Below are 19,589 nucleotides of genomic sequence, written 5' to 3'. Positions count from 1 at the left end.
TGACAAAATCCAAAAGAAACAAGAATTAAGATAGACCAATAAGACTGTTAGTAAAAGTCTTACACTGAAATAGGTTTTAACAAAACACATAGCGCAAACATTGTTTAAGGGCATTTCTTTCAAATAAATTTAATCCTAACACCGTTAACAGGTGAATAAAGCTAGAAAATAGGACATTATTGAAGGTTAAAGTTCTTGGGGTTTGCAACCACTTCTTTCAAACAGTTTAAACTGCAGAGATGGTAGGTTTATGGTTATAGACTGAACTGTGTAGTCTCACAAAATCTGTTTAAAAGGCTTTAAATTATTAGAACATTATTAGTTACTCAGAAGCACCTTTCTAAAACTGTGTATTAAATAGATGTGTCTCTTGGCTTTCAACACTAAATTCTTAATGAAAAACATGATGTTATCTCCACCCAGCTGTCTGGTTCTCCACCTCTACATACTAGTATTGTAAGGACTGGTTGCCCAACTGCCTGGGAAGCTGACCTCTGTTTACATACATTTCCTGCAAGTATCAGACTGTATTAGACAGGGGAACAGATTTGGCTTTGAAAACTATACTATCCTAAAGCTAGTATTACTTTTAGCATTATAAATGAGTGAAGAAACATACTCTGCAATCGGTCCTTAGATGCTACTTCAGCCTGAATAGTATCTACTATGCTTAAACTGAAGTGACAGGAATGGGAACATTCACACAGTCTCTGTTGTGAGGGCTGTAAAGTCTCAAACTTGGCAGCCACGTTTGTTAGGGTGATGTGATCAAGGTCTAAGCCATCAAGCTTCTACATACTAAAGCACTGATGTTTTTACTTTATCAAGATGTAACACTTAAATATTCAAAGCACAAATTAGTCATCTTTACCTTGCTTCTGTTCTTCTCTTGACCGTGTTCACAACTGTCCTGCCCACTCTGAGTAATGTGCAGGCTGCTACTAGAAATCGGATGCTCTTTGTGACTGTCTCCAAACCAAGAGAAAGGCATGCAAGTAGGAACAGGTGAATCTGAATCTGATGCAGACAGGTTGTTGCCAGCATCATCCAACAGCTCTCGGGAACCTCTGAAACAAGCAGATTACATTATGTTTAAACAACAATAACAAATATTGCTCTCCACCCCCAAACACAACCTCCCCCTAAAACAACAAAAAACTCAAACCACACACCACACATTTTTACCTGTTTCATAGCACAATTGATATTTAAAATGAAATCTGGTACTTGCCTTTAAATATCCATGCAAAATAATTTGAATTATTAAATAACACAAATTTAAGAGCTTTTCCAATATTTTATTAACAGTTTCAAATAATCTGCTAAATTAATTTATTCAACATACACTTTCCTAAGCAAAATATAGTTTCTATATTTAAGACAGGGTACAACGTGTTAATCAAGCCACTTTAAAATGAAACTCTACTTTACTGTTTCCTACATACTACTCTATGTATTTCCATTTCATGAGATGAGAAGCTAATGTCCATATCGTTATACTAACCTTCACAGAATTTTCCTACTGTTATATTTGAATGTACTTTAAAGTCAAACAATAATGACAGTTTTAAAGAAATTCATAGGTTAAAAATCTTAGGAATGCATCATGGATGCATTAAACAATCAAAACAAAACAACTACCTGCTATCCAGAGAACCTCTTAGATTTTCTTTTTCTAGCTTCTTGCCCTTGCCCCCAGATTTCCGCAATCCACTGAAACAGAAAAATACAGTTTTCATAAAGTGTTCACATTTACACAGAGCCACATTTCTTTTTTAATTAGCAAGCTTATTTTTACATTGATTTCAACAATTACAAAAAGCCATATTTATGTTGTTACACAGGACATGATTTTGCAGATTATGAATGCAATTAAAAAAGAAGTTATTCATATTTTATTTAAAACCATGAGAGAATTATTAAAGTACCTCTCAAAGACCACAAATAATCAAAATAAACACACAAAATGTCTAAAGAAACTTGGCATATAGTGGATACAACCAAGAGGAAGAACACAGTTTTTATTGCTATAAATGTGCATATGCAAAGCAGAGTAACAAGCTAAGTCACCGACTACATTATCTGTGTGTCAAATACATTATTATTTTTATGTTATATTATGATTTATTTGTTGCAGTACCAGTCTTGAGTTTTTGACGTTAGCTAGCTTCAACAAGCTTTATATCTTGCTGCAAAGAAGCAAGGCTTATTGCAAAACGTAGCAACTCTTCTCTCAAATCCCCAGAGTTCAGTTACCATACTGCATTTCCAGGTAATGTACAGCTTGCACTTTCGGTTTACGACAATTTCATCATCAAAATGAAATTCAGAAATCCACTCATCACTACTGCCTGCCTCCAAGGAACAGTTCAGTAAGCAGCTACCATAGCCAAATCCTATGTAACAACACCTGCAGAAGTTACACCTATGTAACGGCAGAAGAAATTAAGGCAAGAAGGGTATCTACCTCCACCTTAAACAGTAATACCAGCAGAACGTAACACTGGAGTCTAGGTTCCAAAAATATTTTGGCATAAATCTACGAATGGCTTTGCAATTTACTTCAGAGAAATTCCGTATTCAGATAAAAACTAAAGAACCCCGAGAAATTATTTGAGTGGAAAAAACGTAGAGATAAGTAAAATTAAAATGTGTTAGAAACATGAACGCTACATTACGAATTCAATATGAAAAATACTCTGTTAAGTGGTATTACTGGATTTCCTCAACATTTTTTTATCTAGAGAACATGATATTATTCAAAAATAACACTGAAAATCATTTATTTCAAAATGAACACAAGTAAAATCTTACCCAAAATCTGGAAATCTCCTCTTGGACTTCCCTGATGACGTTCCTTCATTTGTTTCTACTGTCTTGTCTTCATTTTTCTTTTCTTCTGCTTTTCATAGAAGGATGGAAAATAAAAATGTTATTCTAAAAACACTTGCAAGTTTCAAGTCCTTATGATGATAATTCTAAGAAAACAAGATACTAAAAAATCTATGTAACAGCATTAAAATACACATCCACACATGTAGGTATTAGCAGAAAATACCACAGCCATATCAATTTATATCAAGTTATTCTCTGTGGCATTTTCCCACCCTGAAGTTCTGGCTGTGCTGTACCATTGAAAAATGGCAACAGTAATTCTATACTGTCTATAGAAAGATAAAACTCACCACAGTATTTTGTTTCAATGAATCACAAACAAAAGATAGTTTAAGACAGGTTTAGAAAAATCACCTTCCTTTTGCAAAATGTCAACTTCAAAATACACCAACTAAATAATCAGTACGACATACAAGAAAGTAACTAAATTTTATAGCAAGGTTGAACAAATACAGCATTTAATTGTCTTTTATTACATTTGAATTATTTTAAGATGCTTCTTTTGCATTTTTTCTGGTTCAATAGCTAGTCCAGGCTAGCTACTTGGAACACAGGCTATGTATGCAAGCTCCAGAAGGTGTGCCTAACCAACATGATAGTCAGCACCTGGAGAGCAGACAGATCCTGACAAGCCGAGTTTCTTGGGATCAGTATACAAACTGAATATTCTAAAGAAACAATTGGGAGTTTGAAGCTCCTCTAAGACTGCGCTATTTTCAAAACTGGAATATGCTCTGCTAGGATCCCATTTATCACCAGAGGGAGTACGTTCAATTCCAACTGCTCAGTTAAGTGAAATGAAATTACAAACTTCAGCATCACACTACTGCTGTTTCCATGGATTGTGACAGATTACTGCAAGTCCTAAATGTACTTCCTTTTAAATTCTCAGGCTACTAGATTTTTTTTTTTTAAATAACTGAAATATGTTTCATATTGCAGATCAGGATGCAGTCTGCTTTTTGTGAGACAGAGCAGTTTTTAAGCTCTACCTTCAAGACAACTCCTGACATGATGTAATGTAGACAAATGCCTTCAAGTATCATAAAAAACAAAAGTCATGTTTGCTACACAACATTGAGGACACCTCCCCATCACCCCATTTGCTGATAATCCTTCCTGTAATGTATAATGGTTAGCTCAAAGTTTTCCTGCTGAATAGTCAGGGGGGTTCCCTTTTTTTTTTTCAACACATATCCGATTGCTAATCTCTGATCAACATCAGAACTTTATATAATTAGTTAACTGTTCTTTCTAAACATGTTACATCCAATGAATTATAACTAACAGTTAAACTGGTTAGTTGTCCTGTAAGTGTAAATACAAAACCAGAAGAATTAATTTTATTATTGGCATTTGCTTCCACCTCTCTCTTCAGAGGTAATACTTCAACAAATGAGGTAATTTGTAAAATGCAGTACAATAGGTTAAAATACAGACTGATAAATGGACAGATAGCAAGGTAGTAGAAAGGATTATTTTAATGAAACAATAGGCAGTTAGAAAGCAACAATCTAGCAGAAAGTAGCATTTAGCATCATTCTGCCTACAAATAAGGAACTTCCAACATTAATCCTCATCTTGGTCGTGCTGCATTAATTAGCTCCTCCAGTGACTGGCTGCCAGTGCTTCAGCCATCACAAAAAAGTTGTAGAAAAGATAGCAAAATCACTTTTATATTTGGTACTTGTTTTGATAAGATTTTTTAAAAAACAAGCAAAAAACCAAACAAACCAAACAGAAGCTGGAATAGAGACTTGCTTTTAACTGATCCCTTTCTTCAATTATTCATAAGAAAAAGTGCCCAATATATCAATCTAATGATGATTAGTAGTGACTAGGTTGATAGTAACACCTTTAACCTTTTTCTAGTGAGAAACTTCCTAAAGAGGGCAAGACGATTAATGCAGTATTCCCATAACATTCAGAATTCATATCTTGTTAAAGCACCCAGATAACATCTTGAAGCACAAAGCCAATATTGAATTTTTCTAGAAACTGGGAAAAATCAGTCAAACTTACTGTTTGATACACTGCCACTTACAATTTAGTGTTCTGTAGAAATGTGTTAGAACCCTTAATGATCACCCACAGACAATAACTTAGCTCCCCTTTTGCTTATGTCAAGGCAACCATATAGGCTCTCTAGATTTATAGGTTTGAGCTTTTACCAAACTGACTCAGACCTATTCCTTTCTATAACAGTTTAATTGAAACAGTATTCTGTAGGCACCTTTTAGATTCTTGGTGCTATAAACTATTTTAGAAATGTTTCGTTTTTGAAGAAATTTGGCTTGTTGCAGATGAACAAAATTTAGACAGATAAGTGCATTTCAGAACATACTACTGCTGTATCAAAATATTTCAGTAAGTAAAAAGAGAATACAATAAACTTGCATACATTTTTGCTAACTTCAAACTTTTCCAACAAGTTATCAAGCGGTTTTAGAACTAACAGTTTTGCAGTCAACTAATTTCCCTCAAAGCAGTTTATTGTTCAATATTTTTATCTAAAATCTGTAATACTTTAACTCTGAAGTATTAAAATAATAATACATTCTTAAGTCTTACCCTTGGCCTCTTTCCCTTTCCCTTTCGTGTCTCTTTGCTTAACATTCTTGGGATACCCTTGAGGAGAATTTAGAGCCATGTCTTCAGGAGGTGGTGAACGAGTGGTGGTTGAGCTGTTGTCATTGTTTGGTTTGTGTACTGGAGAAGACTGCGTGGAAGCAGAAGGACTTGACTCTAGAGGACTTTCTGTGCTTTCTGTTTGTTCAGGCTTTTCATTCTTTCGTTCTATGTCATCCAGACATGGGAGAATTAATTTTTCACTTGTTTCTACGGTATTTGTTAGGCACACAGGGGAAGGTTCTCTGTTGAGAACAGTATCTTCTGAATCCTCATCCTTCAACAAATTAAAAAGTTATTTAATGATAAGCATGATATATAATATTTACTATCTGATGTAAGGATAGGCTACACACAAAATTTTCAGAACTGAGGAAGTTTAACTCTCATCACTTGTAGATATCATCTAAATCACATGAAGCTGCTTTTACAGGCTCTCCTGTAACTACTCCTACACAGATCTTTCTGCACGTCCTAAACCATCTTCCCCCAGCCAAGTCATCGGAATGTTCTGGTACATCTTGGCTATTCCCATTCAATGCAACAACTTTTCAGTCTAACTGAAGTAGTTCAGTCTTCTCCCTTTATGACAGGTTCTCTCATATATCAACTATATACACCTCAATTCTTCAACAGTTTTCCAGAAATGTGCCAACACATTTTACTGGTATACTTTTGGTGGACTCAAATGATTATTTATGTAATAATGAAGCATTTCAGAAGTGTTTAGTTTTTGAAGAAATTGCTGACCGATTTGTTTCAGATGAAGGAATTGTAACACAGGCAAGCATATTTCACAACAAACCACTGTCACTATATCATAATCTTTCAACAAGCAGAATTAGAATAGCTTGCACGCTTCTTTGCTAACTTACTATGCCACAAAGAACATGTCATATATATCACATATGCAGTATGAATCCAAACAGGGTTTTTCACTTGATAAGGCATAAAAATACAATGCTTTGGCACAGTCTAAATGAAGCATGGACAACACTTACAATTACAAATACAGATAAAACTGAACAGACATTCAGGCTCCTGAACGCATAACTATCTACCAATACGGGTACCTGTAGATTTGCAGTCTGTTGTCCAGCTCCAAGAGATTCTTTCAGCTTTGATCGAGAAGGTGGCTGGCGTTTCACTTTCAAAGCAAGCTGAGCTTTTGCTTTGTGGGCACTGGTGTCTAATCTGGGAGTATCCCCAACAAAAGCATCAAAATCTGCAACAAATACATACTTCTTTAAAAAGAAAAAACCAAACGACAATAGGCAAGTTCTCCAACCCACTGTCCAGAAAAATACTCAGAAGTTAAATCAGAATTACTCTGTTAATTATTACCATATGAAAATCCTGTTTTATATAATGCCACAATATTTTAACATACTGTGATAGCAGTTTCAAATTAATGTGAAATATATTTCTACCCAATTTCTTCAATTAAAAAGAATATAATCCATCAGGATATAATTGTGTTGTTGCTTGAAATAATTAATTTCATTCTCAAATGGATGAGAATTTCTGCCCCAAATGTACTTACCTATCCCTGTTCTTCATGACAGAACTCTTTAAAAAGTACATAAGCATCTACTAAATCTCTTTAAAATACACTTCTCATTTGAAACACCCTGTGATATTTTATAACATTCTGGGCATAAAATTACAAGACAAATAAAAAAAAATCATAACAAGTTTTTGTGTAAATCGCAGCATAAAAATCAATGGCATTTTAACTGACTGACGCCAGTGTTAGTTTCACTAACACTGGATTCACTAACAGAGAATCTGAGGAACAGTGAAGACGGATCTCTCCATCTACCTCTACTCTCCCACAGCATTTAAGAAATATATTAACACAATACTGAAAATGTTGAGGGATCTGAACAAAAATATCCACACTAGCTCAGGTCAGACACTCACCTGATTAATACAAAATAGTAAACACTTAACTTATTTTAACAGAAAACCACTCCTCATATAACATAACTCCTTCTAGGCTTTGTTAAATGCAAAATGAAGATCCTACAACCTACTTACCAGAAATTAACATATCTGAAGAATTTAGTCTTTCTTCTATTGATTCTGTTTCTTTTTCATTTTCTTCTCTTATTTTTGACCGTTCATTATATTGGTTTGAACTTTGACAACTATCTTCCAGTAAACTGCCACCTCCAAACATATATGGCATTGTCTCATATACTTTTAGCTTACTTTCAAGCTCAGAAACCTGCAAGAAGTAAAATTCAGAATGAGATACAACTCTCCCAGAATGCAGAAATTTGTTTCAAAATATAATACTACTTTACTTTTTCCTGATATATTTTCAGCTGTTCTGCATATTTCTGGTCTTTCTCTTCAAGCAGCCTTGAATGATCCTCTTCTTTTTTCAGAAATTCTATTTCTCTGGTGAAAGAAATATATATGTATACATGAAACAGAAACATATAGATATGTAGAAAAAATACATGAAACAGATGTACACAACTGCATTTACTAAAAAGCATTCTGACAGCAAAAAATAGAAAAAAAATAGATTGTAAGGTATAATTGATTCAGTGATCTTGTAATGTCACAAAATGACAAAAGTTACAACCATCACTCTACCTCTACAGGCAGCAAGTTGCATATACAACTTGTGTTAAATATATGCATGACTACAGTCATTACATCTTCCTCTCTTCCCAGAAGTTACATGCACACACAGTATTTTCTTTCCACAAGCTATGGTAGAATTCTTTATAGGAAAACAAATTGCATTTCAAGTTTCAACTTAGTTCACCCTATAGAAATTGCAACAGCTGAGTTTTACAAAAAGAAGCAATGATCACAAGAAGGAAACAAAAATAAAAGCTGCTTTCTCGCCGCAAGTCAGATGGAATAACACATAAAACCATTAAATAAGTGTAGAACACGTACACAAAATGCAAAAGCTTCAGGGACATTCAAAGCAGTAAAGAGAATTTGCTGAACAGTGAGGAAATGGAAACTAGCACGTTAGCAGTTATCTTAACGTACTTTCAAACTTCCATGTGGATAAGCTTGGGAGGAGAAGGGAAAGGAGACCTTTAAAAAGAAACACCACAAATGTCCTGTGAAAAGTAACATTTCTGGATGGGGACCACTGAGCAAAAGATCATGCAAACTGCCTTTAAAAATAAAGTAGCAAGTGGAGAAATTGGGGACAAGAGAATTATATGCTTACAGTAACTACCAAAAGCAACAGTTGCATTCTGTATTATCAAGACACCTCTACAAGTATTCTGCAATTAGCTCTTGTTCAGCTAAGAGGAAAGAGGTAGAACAAACAGACACAACTGCATGACAACAGAGTTCAAGTCTTAAACAGGTGTATCTCATAAGCAATATTACCTATACTAAAAATGCCAAGCCTGTTAGCAGACCGAAGGCACTGTTTTGATGCTGCCATTTTGATGGACTAGATACATATCCCAAACGCTTAATTTTTCTCAGAATTCCTTTTATTGCCCCTATGAGATATAACTCCTAACTCACACTGAATCACATGTATCTGGCTCATATTATATATCCTTTTGATGCCTGCCCTATCTGGAACATTTTAGTTGGTCAAAGCTGGGGGGGAGTTCACAAACAGCAAAAGGTATTGCCAAATACCCCTCACCAAATTTCAAGTAGCCCTTCCAGAGTACAAGATACATTATAGTTTCTCAACTAAGTTGTTTTAAAAAGCTGTTACTAAAATATTAAAATATTTTTCCTAAGCTTAGAATCAAATGCAAGAGCAAAATTTTATAAGAACTGTTTCAGAAGCTGGTGACCTGAGGTATGGAAGGATTCAGCATGTATAGCCCACTGCTTCCCTAAATTCTGACAAACAGAGAGAGAGTGTATTAAGCAAATCCTAACCCTAGGTATTGCTGTCGGTTTTCACCATAATTCATAAAACATCCAAGCAAGAAAGACACCTTGTATTTTGGGGTACTTACTTTTGTTGGTAATCTTTAAGTAATTTCTTGGCCTTGCTGTATTTCTTTTCAAGGGCATCACATTGTTCTTGGGTTTCTTTAAGATGCTCGTTTACCGTTTTGCACAAACTCTGTGCCTCTAACCAGTAGGTCTCTAACTTTTTCATTTTTTCTTTGCTTTCATCTAAGTTTTGCTGAAGTTGGGCTCGACTTAGTTTCCATTCATTTTTTTCTGCTTCAACAATTTTTAACTGAAAAGATTAATACTTAAAGAATTAATCTAATCTAAAAGATGAAATAAAAAAGCTTATACTTGTTTAAGTAAAGAATAAAAATTACTCATCAGCAATATTAAAACAAGACACTAAACTTTTAAAGAAATCATTATCGACTCTTGCAACCCTTGCTAATCCAAGTTTAGAACTCAAACCCAAAAGTCTTTTACTGCTTCCTCACTAGTAATGCCTCTTTTTAAAGAGATAGAATTAATAAGATCTTTATTGTTAGCTTATGTTGACTTGTTCAAGATCTCACCATCTCTTAATAACTCTCAAGAGGCCTGTTTTGATTACGTTCAAGGGCAACTGGAGATACAGAATTTTAACCTGTACAAGACAAGCTTTATGTCCTACTACTTTGTTACTAACAGTTTTTTGAATAAAGCTAACTAGACCAGTTATTTTTCCCTGGAATTTCATAAGACTCTGGCCTTCCTAATAAATTATAATATACCCATGGTTTTCTTTCCTAGGTGTAATGTATAAAACCATCAAACATTCCCTCAGCAAAGGAAAGGGTTGAGATCTCTTCAGCTCGACAGCAGCCACGTTATCAAAGGGAATGGTAACATAGGAAATCCTCCAGGCCCTGGAGGAGTAAACCAGCAGGGTGCTGACTAGTTCGTCCATGCCTTCGTTAGGGACACCAACTACACTGAGGAAATCGCTGCTTTTGAACCAGTTAAGATCACCTGCTGATGGAAGAAAGATGTTGGAAGGACCAAGAATTTCTTGAATTAAACATGGGGCAGCAAGTTGTACTTTTTAACACTTTTAAACAGCTTTTTAGCAATCCACTTGGGCCAAATTTCAAGGACACTGCAAGGACTCATCCTTGCACTGTCAAAAGTCAAAATCAGAGTATCATCAGAACACAGGTTTTGGCTGCCTTGCCTCACTATACTTAGAGCTCTGGACACTTGCAGAGTGCGAGAAAAACGCCAATAGATACTGTTATTCAAAATTATTGCAGTCTGAGGCACCAACCCCTCCCCACTTGCTACGCATCCCCAGCAATATGCTGCAATTTGTCCTAGGGTACACATTTCTCAGCAAAGCAACACAGAAGGGCAATGGAATAAAAGAAGCTGCTCACCTACAACAAATATTTCCACAAAAAAGGCCATGCACATATCTCTATCAGTGTAAAAAGCAGCAAAAAGAACAGGAAATCTTTTCTCAGGGGAAGCAGAAGCATTGAACCATTCTCACAAAAAAAAAAAAAGCAGGAAAAAAACTCTCCCCCCCAAAGCAGGTCAGAAATTTGACTAGGGAAAGAGGGGAAATAAGGTGACCAAAATAACTTTCTGGTAACAGAAAGTCATCCATAAACCATGGTCTCTTAAGTGTCAATACCACTGAAAATGTTCTCATTTGTTTAGTAGCTTGATTCATACAGTACTCTACTATATTCAGTTCTACTATAAGCAGTAATACTAATTTATTCATTTCATAATGGCACAGAAGGGATTTTGGGGTTGGGTTTTTTTTCATTTGTTTTTTGAGTTTGTTTTGTTACTTAAGTTTGAGCACAGCTTTTTAGCTTAGAAATGCCTGTCCAGCATAACACAGACCATGAGGCCTAAAACCGACTGCTGCCTTCTGCGTTCAGCCTGTTCTTGGTAAAAAGTCGTAGCAGAAATAAAAAATAATCCTACCACCAAGTAATAAGATTCTTTGAAAACTTACTTTCTCCTTCAGTTGATTCACTTCAGCTATTGTTACTGCATGTTTTAATTGTAGCTGAAACAAATGAACAACAAATTGGATGAGCACGCACAAAATGACACTTGTAATGCTGGTTTTAAGTATTTGTCCATAATTCCCTTATTCCTCAAACCATTTTTACAGTGGCATAAAGTCAACTTAATTACTTGTTGGTTACAGAAATGAGCTTTTATTAAAAAAAAAGTTGAACTCAAGTTAAAACCAAACAAGTTCCACATTATTCTATATGCTACGAAATCAATACATGACCATATACAGTTAAAAATCCCATATTGTTTGCTATACATTAAGAAAAGCAAGTAGGTTAAAATAACGTTTCAATGTGCTAGGAGAATGACAAGGTAGCAGTGCACTTATGCTGACAAGCAGCAGACAGAATCAAGTAAAAATTTTACAGAACTAAAGATTCTGACTTATCAGAACTTACAAGTAACTATATTGGCTTTGTTTTAAAATTAAGCCTTGTACTTTACACCACAAATCTTCACAGGATTATTAGATAAAGGATGCATCTAAGCCAAATGCAAAGATTATTGTTAGCATGTCTTAAGAAAACAGCAGACATGAGTGCAAAAACCCCCTTTTTGACAACTATTAGTTATTTTGTTATTTCTTGTATCTCACTTTCCACGTATGAAAAGATCCTGTAGCCTGCTTCTATGCTTCCTAACCTAGAAAAACTTTAAGTGTTCTCTTATCAACGTGATGAATAGCCTGAAATTTCAGCTTCCTCAATGATATCATCAATCCTATCCAAAGAGCAAACTTAGGTATGTCTCCAAAACACTGATCCTTTACAAAAATAACCTGTTGTATGCACCAAATGGCATCTTACAAAACAGTTTCTTTGCAGTATTTTTTTCTCTTCCAGAGTGAAAATGACAGTGACTGAAAACTTCAAAGACACCCAGACCCTTAAATGCCGAAGTCTGCACCACCTAAATCCCTGACTAGATTTCACAGACCCGAATAAAGTAAATATGCTCCTTTATAAGAACCTTGAGAAAAGGGAACGTGATTTTCCAATTACTATGTGAAGCTGGGATTCAGTCTGGATTGCCCTATTGATTTTACAAATTAATTACTTCCAAAAAATACATCATAAAAAAACAGAAGGGTTCACCTGAAAAAAAATCTCCAAGCCAAAACCATGCCTCTCTACAGAATCAAGTGCTTTTATATATGCAGAGATTTTCCAGAAGACCACAGCACCAGCGCAAGAGATTAGATGTGTATTTCTTATCTTCCTGAAGAACATCTAACCACAATACTCCAGACCATCCAGAATGGGCCAGTTGTCCCCCCCATTCTCCCTCCCCACAGCCAAAGCCATTCTACTATGCAGGAAATAAATGCAAAGTCCAATGGGCCAAAGAAGAACCAAGAGAAGCACTGCATCTGTTTAATGTAATGCTCAGACATCACAACAAGTAGGAAGATGATGCTTGTTGGGTTCTAATACCTGCCTCCAAGGGCTTTTTTAATTTAATTTAAATCAAAGGACCATTTAATAGAAATACCTACAGGGAAGTTGAGATCAGAAAATTCCAAACCTACATTTCAAGGGACATTCACCAGAGAGATTTATCAGTGATGTCAAGGGGGAAAAAACCTCAAAGCCACAGTGAAGGGGACATAAAAGGGATTATATAAAAATCTTACAAGGTTAGACACTCCCCAGTGCATTACAAAGAATATTTAAGATACTGTTACCACACCTCTTTAAATTTAAGAAGAGACTGTGCTGAATCCATGTCCAGTGGTAAATCAATATCTTCGTTTTCAGGAAGATCAAACACTTCTACAGATTTTCCATGTAAATGTGTCTCATAAGTATCGTCATCATCATCATAGTCATCATCCTGACAAAATGGGAAAAAAATCACAGACACACACCTTGCGTTATAGTAGCAGTAATAACAAAAATACACAATCAAGGAATCCAAATAGCTGCAAAACTTTTCTCAGTTAGTTACTACTTTTTAGTTTCTCATACCTATGATAAGTTTTAAAGATGACTTGCAAAAACCTCCATCAGAGCTCCATGGAAGAAAGCTACATAAGCCATACATAAAGCAATTACACACAGCTGATACTTCAAAATAGCTTTTGGACTATTGATAAATTGGAAGTATAGCAAGTAGTGATAATCATGTACCTTGATAAAAGTAGTGCAAGAAGTTTGTGTTTTCTGTTTTTAACCATTTGCCAGTTTAGTCCTCTTTTTGCTTCAATTCGATTCAAACCCATTTACTCTATTTGCAGAAGTTATTGCATGTAGCAGTAGTCATGTATTTTTAAGAATATGCAAGAGCAGATAATGTTTTACCTGCTCTGTATCATCATGAACATAGTGCTGCTCATACAGACATCTCTCTCGCTCTAAGGTCTCACTGATGAGGCGGGCTACTTCACTCTGAGTCCCTGGCTTCTCTCTCCCAATCAGAAACCTAGAGAAGAAAACCAAATTATACGATGCAGCAAAAAGCTTAAGATATACCTAAAAAAATCAGTCTGTCATACTGTCGCCTTTAACAATGTCTTTGTAAAACTTTCGGATTTTGGTTTTGTGTTCTCCATTAATGAAAAATGACAAAAATCAAGTATTATTTCACAGCAAACATACATACCTCACTGTGCCTTTTGTGTTTTTTAATACAGTGGCTGCAAAGAACTGAGTGACTCCCACTAGACTTATGCCATCAACCTCAACAATCTGATCATTTACTTGAATGCTGCAAAATAAATAAATGTTTAGCTATCAGTTCAACATAAAGATTTTGGCTTGACAGATTTTTGACATGACAAGCATCACTTAAAACACACTAGCATTTACAATGAGAAATTGAGTCCCAAGAGGTTCATTCTTTAAAAACAATGTCCGAACCTCAGTTACTATGCAGATCACCAAGTGAAGTTTATGCAATATTTGCTTTGATATTTTTTATATTATTTACAGTGATTGATGTCCTGGGGTGTCAATACGATTTCATGGCACTTTTACACATGGGCACATACTAAGCTTTCTTCATATATGCTATAAGCAGATCTACGCTTATTTTCAAAAAATGTCCTATATTAAATATATTAAATAAAAATCTAGCTTTTAACAAAATTAACATAAAGCAGAAATGTAATATTTATTCATCTGCATTCAGCTTTTGTACTTCTATTCACAGCATTTAGCATATCCAATGATAAACATTGGGCTCAGTTTGTAAAACGCATAATCGATTCAATGACACACTTACCGTCCATCTCGCTGAGCAGCTCCACCATCCGTTATTGTTTTTACGAAAATACCTAGTTTTTCCAGTCCCTGATCAGCACCAACTCCCATTCCAATAATACTGATGCCAAGGCCACTGTCACCTAATGGATTAAAGATTTAACATTAGCCATATAACACAAGATGCAATAGTTAGCAGTAGTGAGCGGTTTCAAAGCATTTCAAGTCCTTCCACACAAGATATGAAAAGTCACTTAGAAAAAAAAAAAAAAAAGACAACGTATTTTCTATCTAGATACCACTTAAAGCTTTTTCGTTCTGTAGTTATGACTGTGTGTTAGATTCAAATCTTCATGGGATCTGGAAGGAAGGAAGGGCAAAATCTATGAGCTGCATACATTCTGGTGCAGATCTGCCACTCAGCAAACACATACTTCCTAACTTCAATCAAGTATGACAATCTGCACTTAATAGAGGCCTGTCCAGTTAAAGTTCACTAAATTCAACAAGAACTAGCCTCAAATGAAAACCTGAATACACATTTAAAAATTCAGGACCAAAATTCAGAGAAGGTAAGAGTTTAAATTTGTTTGTGTGCACAGTAACTCTTGCAAATGTTCAAGTTTTGATTTGCACCTTTTTCAATTTCCACAGGAAACACTTCCATTTTTTCCACCCTTTTCTCAAGCTCATACTCAGCTGAGGCTGCCACAGGATCAACTTCTTCATTACGTCTATCGTAGTCTTCATTTGAATAAGTACTGAAAACCTGAGAAAGGTAACAGAAAACTTTTTTTTAGTGCTTTCCTACTGCCTTCCAAGCATGATATAATTGAAAGAAAAATCAGTAAGTAAATGTAAGCAGTATTTTTAGAGATCGCATTTCAAAACAACCATCAATTTAATAAATACTGCTGCTGTAACAGAGTTTCCAACTTGCACAGAAGTAACATTTTAGAAGTTTCAAAACAATTCCTTAAATACTTTTTGTGCTCTAAATACATCAAATACTTAAAATAATCAGTCAAGGAAATCAGTCACCTCCCTCTTTGCCATAGTGTTACCTTTCTTTTTTAGGACTACGTCCCCCCAGATCTCTCTTCCTCTCTTCTTCCCTCCCCCCACACCATCTGCCAATTGCAGCGCTTCAAACAGATGTAGTTTTCTGATTTTGCAAGGGAATCACACAGTTTCCCAGGAAAAGGAAATGCCTTGTTACATACACTACTATTTTTAGTAATCACTCCAGCTGATTTTCCTTATTGTTAAGAATAAAAAATAAACAACACAAATTAAGACCAAAATCTAGAAAGACTGAGCTATGTGTAACAGGGTTAGTTTTATTTATCACTGTTCATTAATTGTATTTAAATTCATAAGTTGGGGGGGAGGGGAAGAAAAAACAATACAACACCTCCTGTTCATCTACACTAGCCTACTAAGGTCTTGCAACTTCTGCATTTTCCCACTAAGACTACCTAGACATGTAACTGCAATCACGTAAATAAGACAGAATTAATTGTAATTAGCTATAATTAACATTTTCCTAGTGAATTTATATCCACTAGTATATGGTGTTAGCTCTGCATGGCAGTAGCCGAAGACACATGGTTATTGAAACAGATTACCAAAAAGCAAGTGATATAACTCAGTATTTCCCAGGGAGCTTACCGCTTCACCTCCAGACTACAACTGGAGGACAGTTAACAAACTCTTCACCAAATCCCACAAAACAGCTACTCCAGAAACATGGCACGGCCATACAGCAGTCCAGTAAGTAAGGAGGATTAGCTGAAAGGGAAGGAAGAAACCAACTCTCTGAAGTCTTATGTTTCCTCCAATAAAAGAACCTCCCTGAAAAGCTGTTGTTCCCAAGTCTTGCATAAAGGCACATAAACTAATAAACTCCTTTGGACTGTCACAAAGACGCCAGTGGGCAACAACTGGACACAGAAAGACAACAAAGGCTGCACTTAAGAGTATCTGACTTCCATAACATTTTCAGGAAAATCTGCAAAACAGACAAAGAAAACCATCCTAAGTTCTCAAGTGTCCTTAGTCTTATCACTATCGGAAAAAAGGCAGCTAAGTTCTTTAAATTAACCTCCCTCTCTGCCTCCCCAAATCAGTAAATAGGATGTGAAGCTGAAACATTTAATTAAGCACTGTTCTCCCTTTGCAACAAGACCAGTCTACTTTTGTTCCTTTCCTTCCCAACAGAAAAATCAATCTCTCTACATATATAGTGAAGTTATAATAAGAAGAATTTTAAAACTACTAATAAAAAGGAAGTTCATGAGTATACAAATCATAACTTGATCTAGTATTAATTGAACTAGTATTAACGATACGATTAAAATGTTAAAGACCACTAAGTATTAAATGGCTGGATGGGCCAAAGGGAGAGAATGGTAGTAGCCACTTTCAGAGACACAGAAAACAGTATTTTCTTGATTCTTTGTAACTCAGTGGTTTAACTCACAATGCAGAAGATGATGCAAGTAGTCACTACCTACTGAAGAATTACATGGATCTTTATGCAACATTTATACTGCACTGGAAATCTGGTACAAAGTGGCACCATAACAACAACATTATGTGTGCTGCACATCTCAGCCTGCCAGCACTAAAATCTCTCTGAATTTCCAGAATTAATTAAATATTTTTCCAACATTAAAGCAAAAGCCTTGTACTTGAGAGTCTCATGGAATTTGCCCATTCTGACTGAAAATTTACCAAAGGAATTGATGACCTGTCAAGAGTGGATCATAAAATTTAAAACTAGTAGTGGCTTAGATTCCAGTGACATCTATAATTGTTATTCATCAAATATTAGCACAAACATATCTATGCAAATGAAGATCACTAATACTTGTGCACGCTAGCTTTTTTAAAAAAAAATGTCTGTAATAAGTTCTGACTAATCCACGACAAGAAAGAATTCATACTTTTCTCTTAAAGTGAGAGAAGGCAAATGTGAGGTGGCCTTAGGCAACATTATAAAAACCATAACCACTCAATTCAGACAAGACAGACTAATTTCAAAATAGCAACACCCCACCTGCCCCCAACTTCAGAAAAAGAATTTTGAGGAAAAACATGAATCTACAAAAATAAAGGAAAAGAAAAACTGATCTATAACCAGAAGCCAAACACTGCAATAACAAAAAGGAAAGCAAGAGCACACTGAGAAAACTATGGCCAAAGAGTCAAGGGCAAAAGACAGAAATTTTTATTGTGTACAAGTGGATTTATAACATTGTATTAATCTTTTATGAGACGGAAACAGTAAAATTGCTGATACTAGTATGGAAAACACAAAATTGCTCAGCAAGTTGTTCTTGCCAAGCCACAAAAGTAACATTAAACACAGTTAAAAAGCGGATAATAAATAACATAAGTTACAAGTTACACAGTTTAGAAGATTGATGAGAAAGCTAAACACAGCTCATCCCTGCACCATGTCTGGTGGGGTTTAGTCACTGAATCAAACGCATTAGGGACAAAAGAAATTCTAATCTTACTATTTAGAAGCCACTGCTAGCCAGAGATCGTACAATTATTAGTGTGCAAGTGATATTTTTAGAAGATATGCTTTAGCAAACACAAGTTATTGTCTCAACACAGGAGAAACCAGATGAATTTTACTGTGGAAACTACGTGAATTTTACAAGCCTTTTATCATAGAAAGTTAACCTAACATTAAATAACTTCTGGATCACGTCAAGCTAATAAATTATGAAAAACCCTGCTATATGAAAAAAGAGAATTTCTTTTTACACTCAAGACCTCTTTTCTCTAGAATGAAAACAGTAATTTGAATCCAAAAAAGTTCAGTCAGAGGGCTGAATTTTTAAGGACTATTTTAATTAAACTATTAACATATATAACTGGAAATTTTCAAATATGTTCATGTTTATTGGACAGCAGATATTTATGTGGAGACAGAACAAATTTCAGTCTTCATACCAGGAAAATGAATCACTTTTTGAACGCAAAATGAAGTTTACCTCCTTCTATGAAGATGCCGACATCATCAAGATTAGCACACATAAAAACCCCAATGCATGCAGCCTACTGTCTAAAACATCTGACCATTCAGTTCCTGTTACCATACAGAACTAAAAATCTCCATTATATCGCCTTAGTGCTGTCACAGAAAACAGCATCATCACAGCAAACAAACCCAAATAACCTCACTTAATTCAAACTCTTAGCAGCATGCAAAAAGCACTACTTGAGAGACGTGTTAGTTTTAGCAAAATGTTGATTTTCTTAGAGGGTAAATACTACCTTACCATGCATCTGTTTGAAAGTGCTAGAGTCATAAAACACAGTCCAAAAATCTCCACTCCCATATACATTTCCACTAGATAAGAGTTGTTTGTGCCTGATCAAAACCAGAACACTACAAAAGTAACTAAATAGTAAGATTAAGAAATCAATACCTGCGCAGAAGGGCTCACAACTCATTGGAATGGAAGCAATATCAATATCACTTTCAAATCCTCGTGTGTGGAGTAACGCTCACCGGGGAGAGGCACTGCAGTGTTCCCAACAGCAGCGCGTCACACCACACCTAGCAGCAACCACACCACTCGGTTCATGGTTCTTCCGGAACACAACTCCTCACTTTGAACATGCGAGTTTACTGACACACAATAAAGCCAAACATTCAAAATACAAGTTACAGCTGAGGGAAAATTATCTGACAGTTTTGGCTTTCAAACTAACTGCCTCGCGATGCTCAGCAAAACGTTAAGTTCCCAGGCAAACGCAAATAATCATCTGAAACAACAGCACTGAAGTAGGACTGAAGTATGAAGTACATTTCACAGTTTACTTTCACAATCTCCCTCTTCGGTTAAAGCAGACATCTTGTTA

The 19,589-nt window shown here is 35.4% G+C and overlaps 1 protein-coding gene across 4 annotated transcripts in view; it reads right to left on the bottom strand.

Annotated features, from left to right (window-relative positions):
• LOC138722662 (neurabin-2-like) overlaps window positions 1-19,589 on the bottom strand; it is a 41,068-nt gene that overhangs the window by 12,093 nt on the left and 9,386 nt on the right. For 3 of the 4 annotated variants that reach the window (XM_069861103.1, XM_069861102.1, XM_069861105.1), the window contains exons 3-16: window positions 15,342-15,474; window positions 14,728-14,848; window positions 14,107-14,211; window positions 13,806-13,926; window positions 13,195-13,338; window positions 11,438-11,491; window positions 9,492-9,721; window positions 7,833-7,929; window positions 7,564-7,753; window positions 6,597-6,748; window positions 5,467-5,800; window positions 2,815-2,902; window positions 1,642-1,713; window positions 872-1,067 (exon numbers count right to left, since the gene is read on the bottom strand). In XM_069861103.1, coding sequence (XP_069717204.1) covers window positions 872-1,067; window positions 1,642-1,713; window positions 2,815-2,902; window positions 5,467-5,800; window positions 6,597-6,748; window positions 7,564-7,753; window positions 7,833-7,929; window positions 9,492-9,721; window positions 11,438-11,491; window positions 13,195-13,338; window positions 13,806-13,926; window positions 14,107-14,211; window positions 14,728-14,848; window positions 15,342-15,474 — 2,037 coding nt within the window. The remainder of the gene's footprint in view (window positions 1-871; window positions 1,068-1,641; window positions 1,714-2,814; window positions 2,903-5,466; window positions 5,801-6,596; window positions 6,749-7,563; window positions 7,754-7,832; window positions 7,930-9,491; window positions 9,722-11,437; window positions 11,492-13,194; window positions 13,339-13,805; window positions 13,927-14,106; window positions 14,212-14,727; window positions 14,849-15,341; window positions 15,475-19,589) is intronic. The other variant, XM_069861104.1, reaches the window with a different exon arrangement.

The sequence above is a fragment of the Phaenicophaeus curvirostris genome, chromosome 7, assembly GCF_032191515.1.
Source record: "Phaenicophaeus curvirostris isolate KB17595 chromosome 7, BPBGC_Pcur_1.0, whole genome shotgun sequence".
NCBI lineage: Eukaryota > Metazoa > Chordata > Aves > Cuculiformes > Cuculidae > Phaenicophaeus > Phaenicophaeus curvirostris.
Note: the sequence above shows the minus strand (reverse complement) of the source record. Positions and strands in the feature narration are given on the sequence as shown.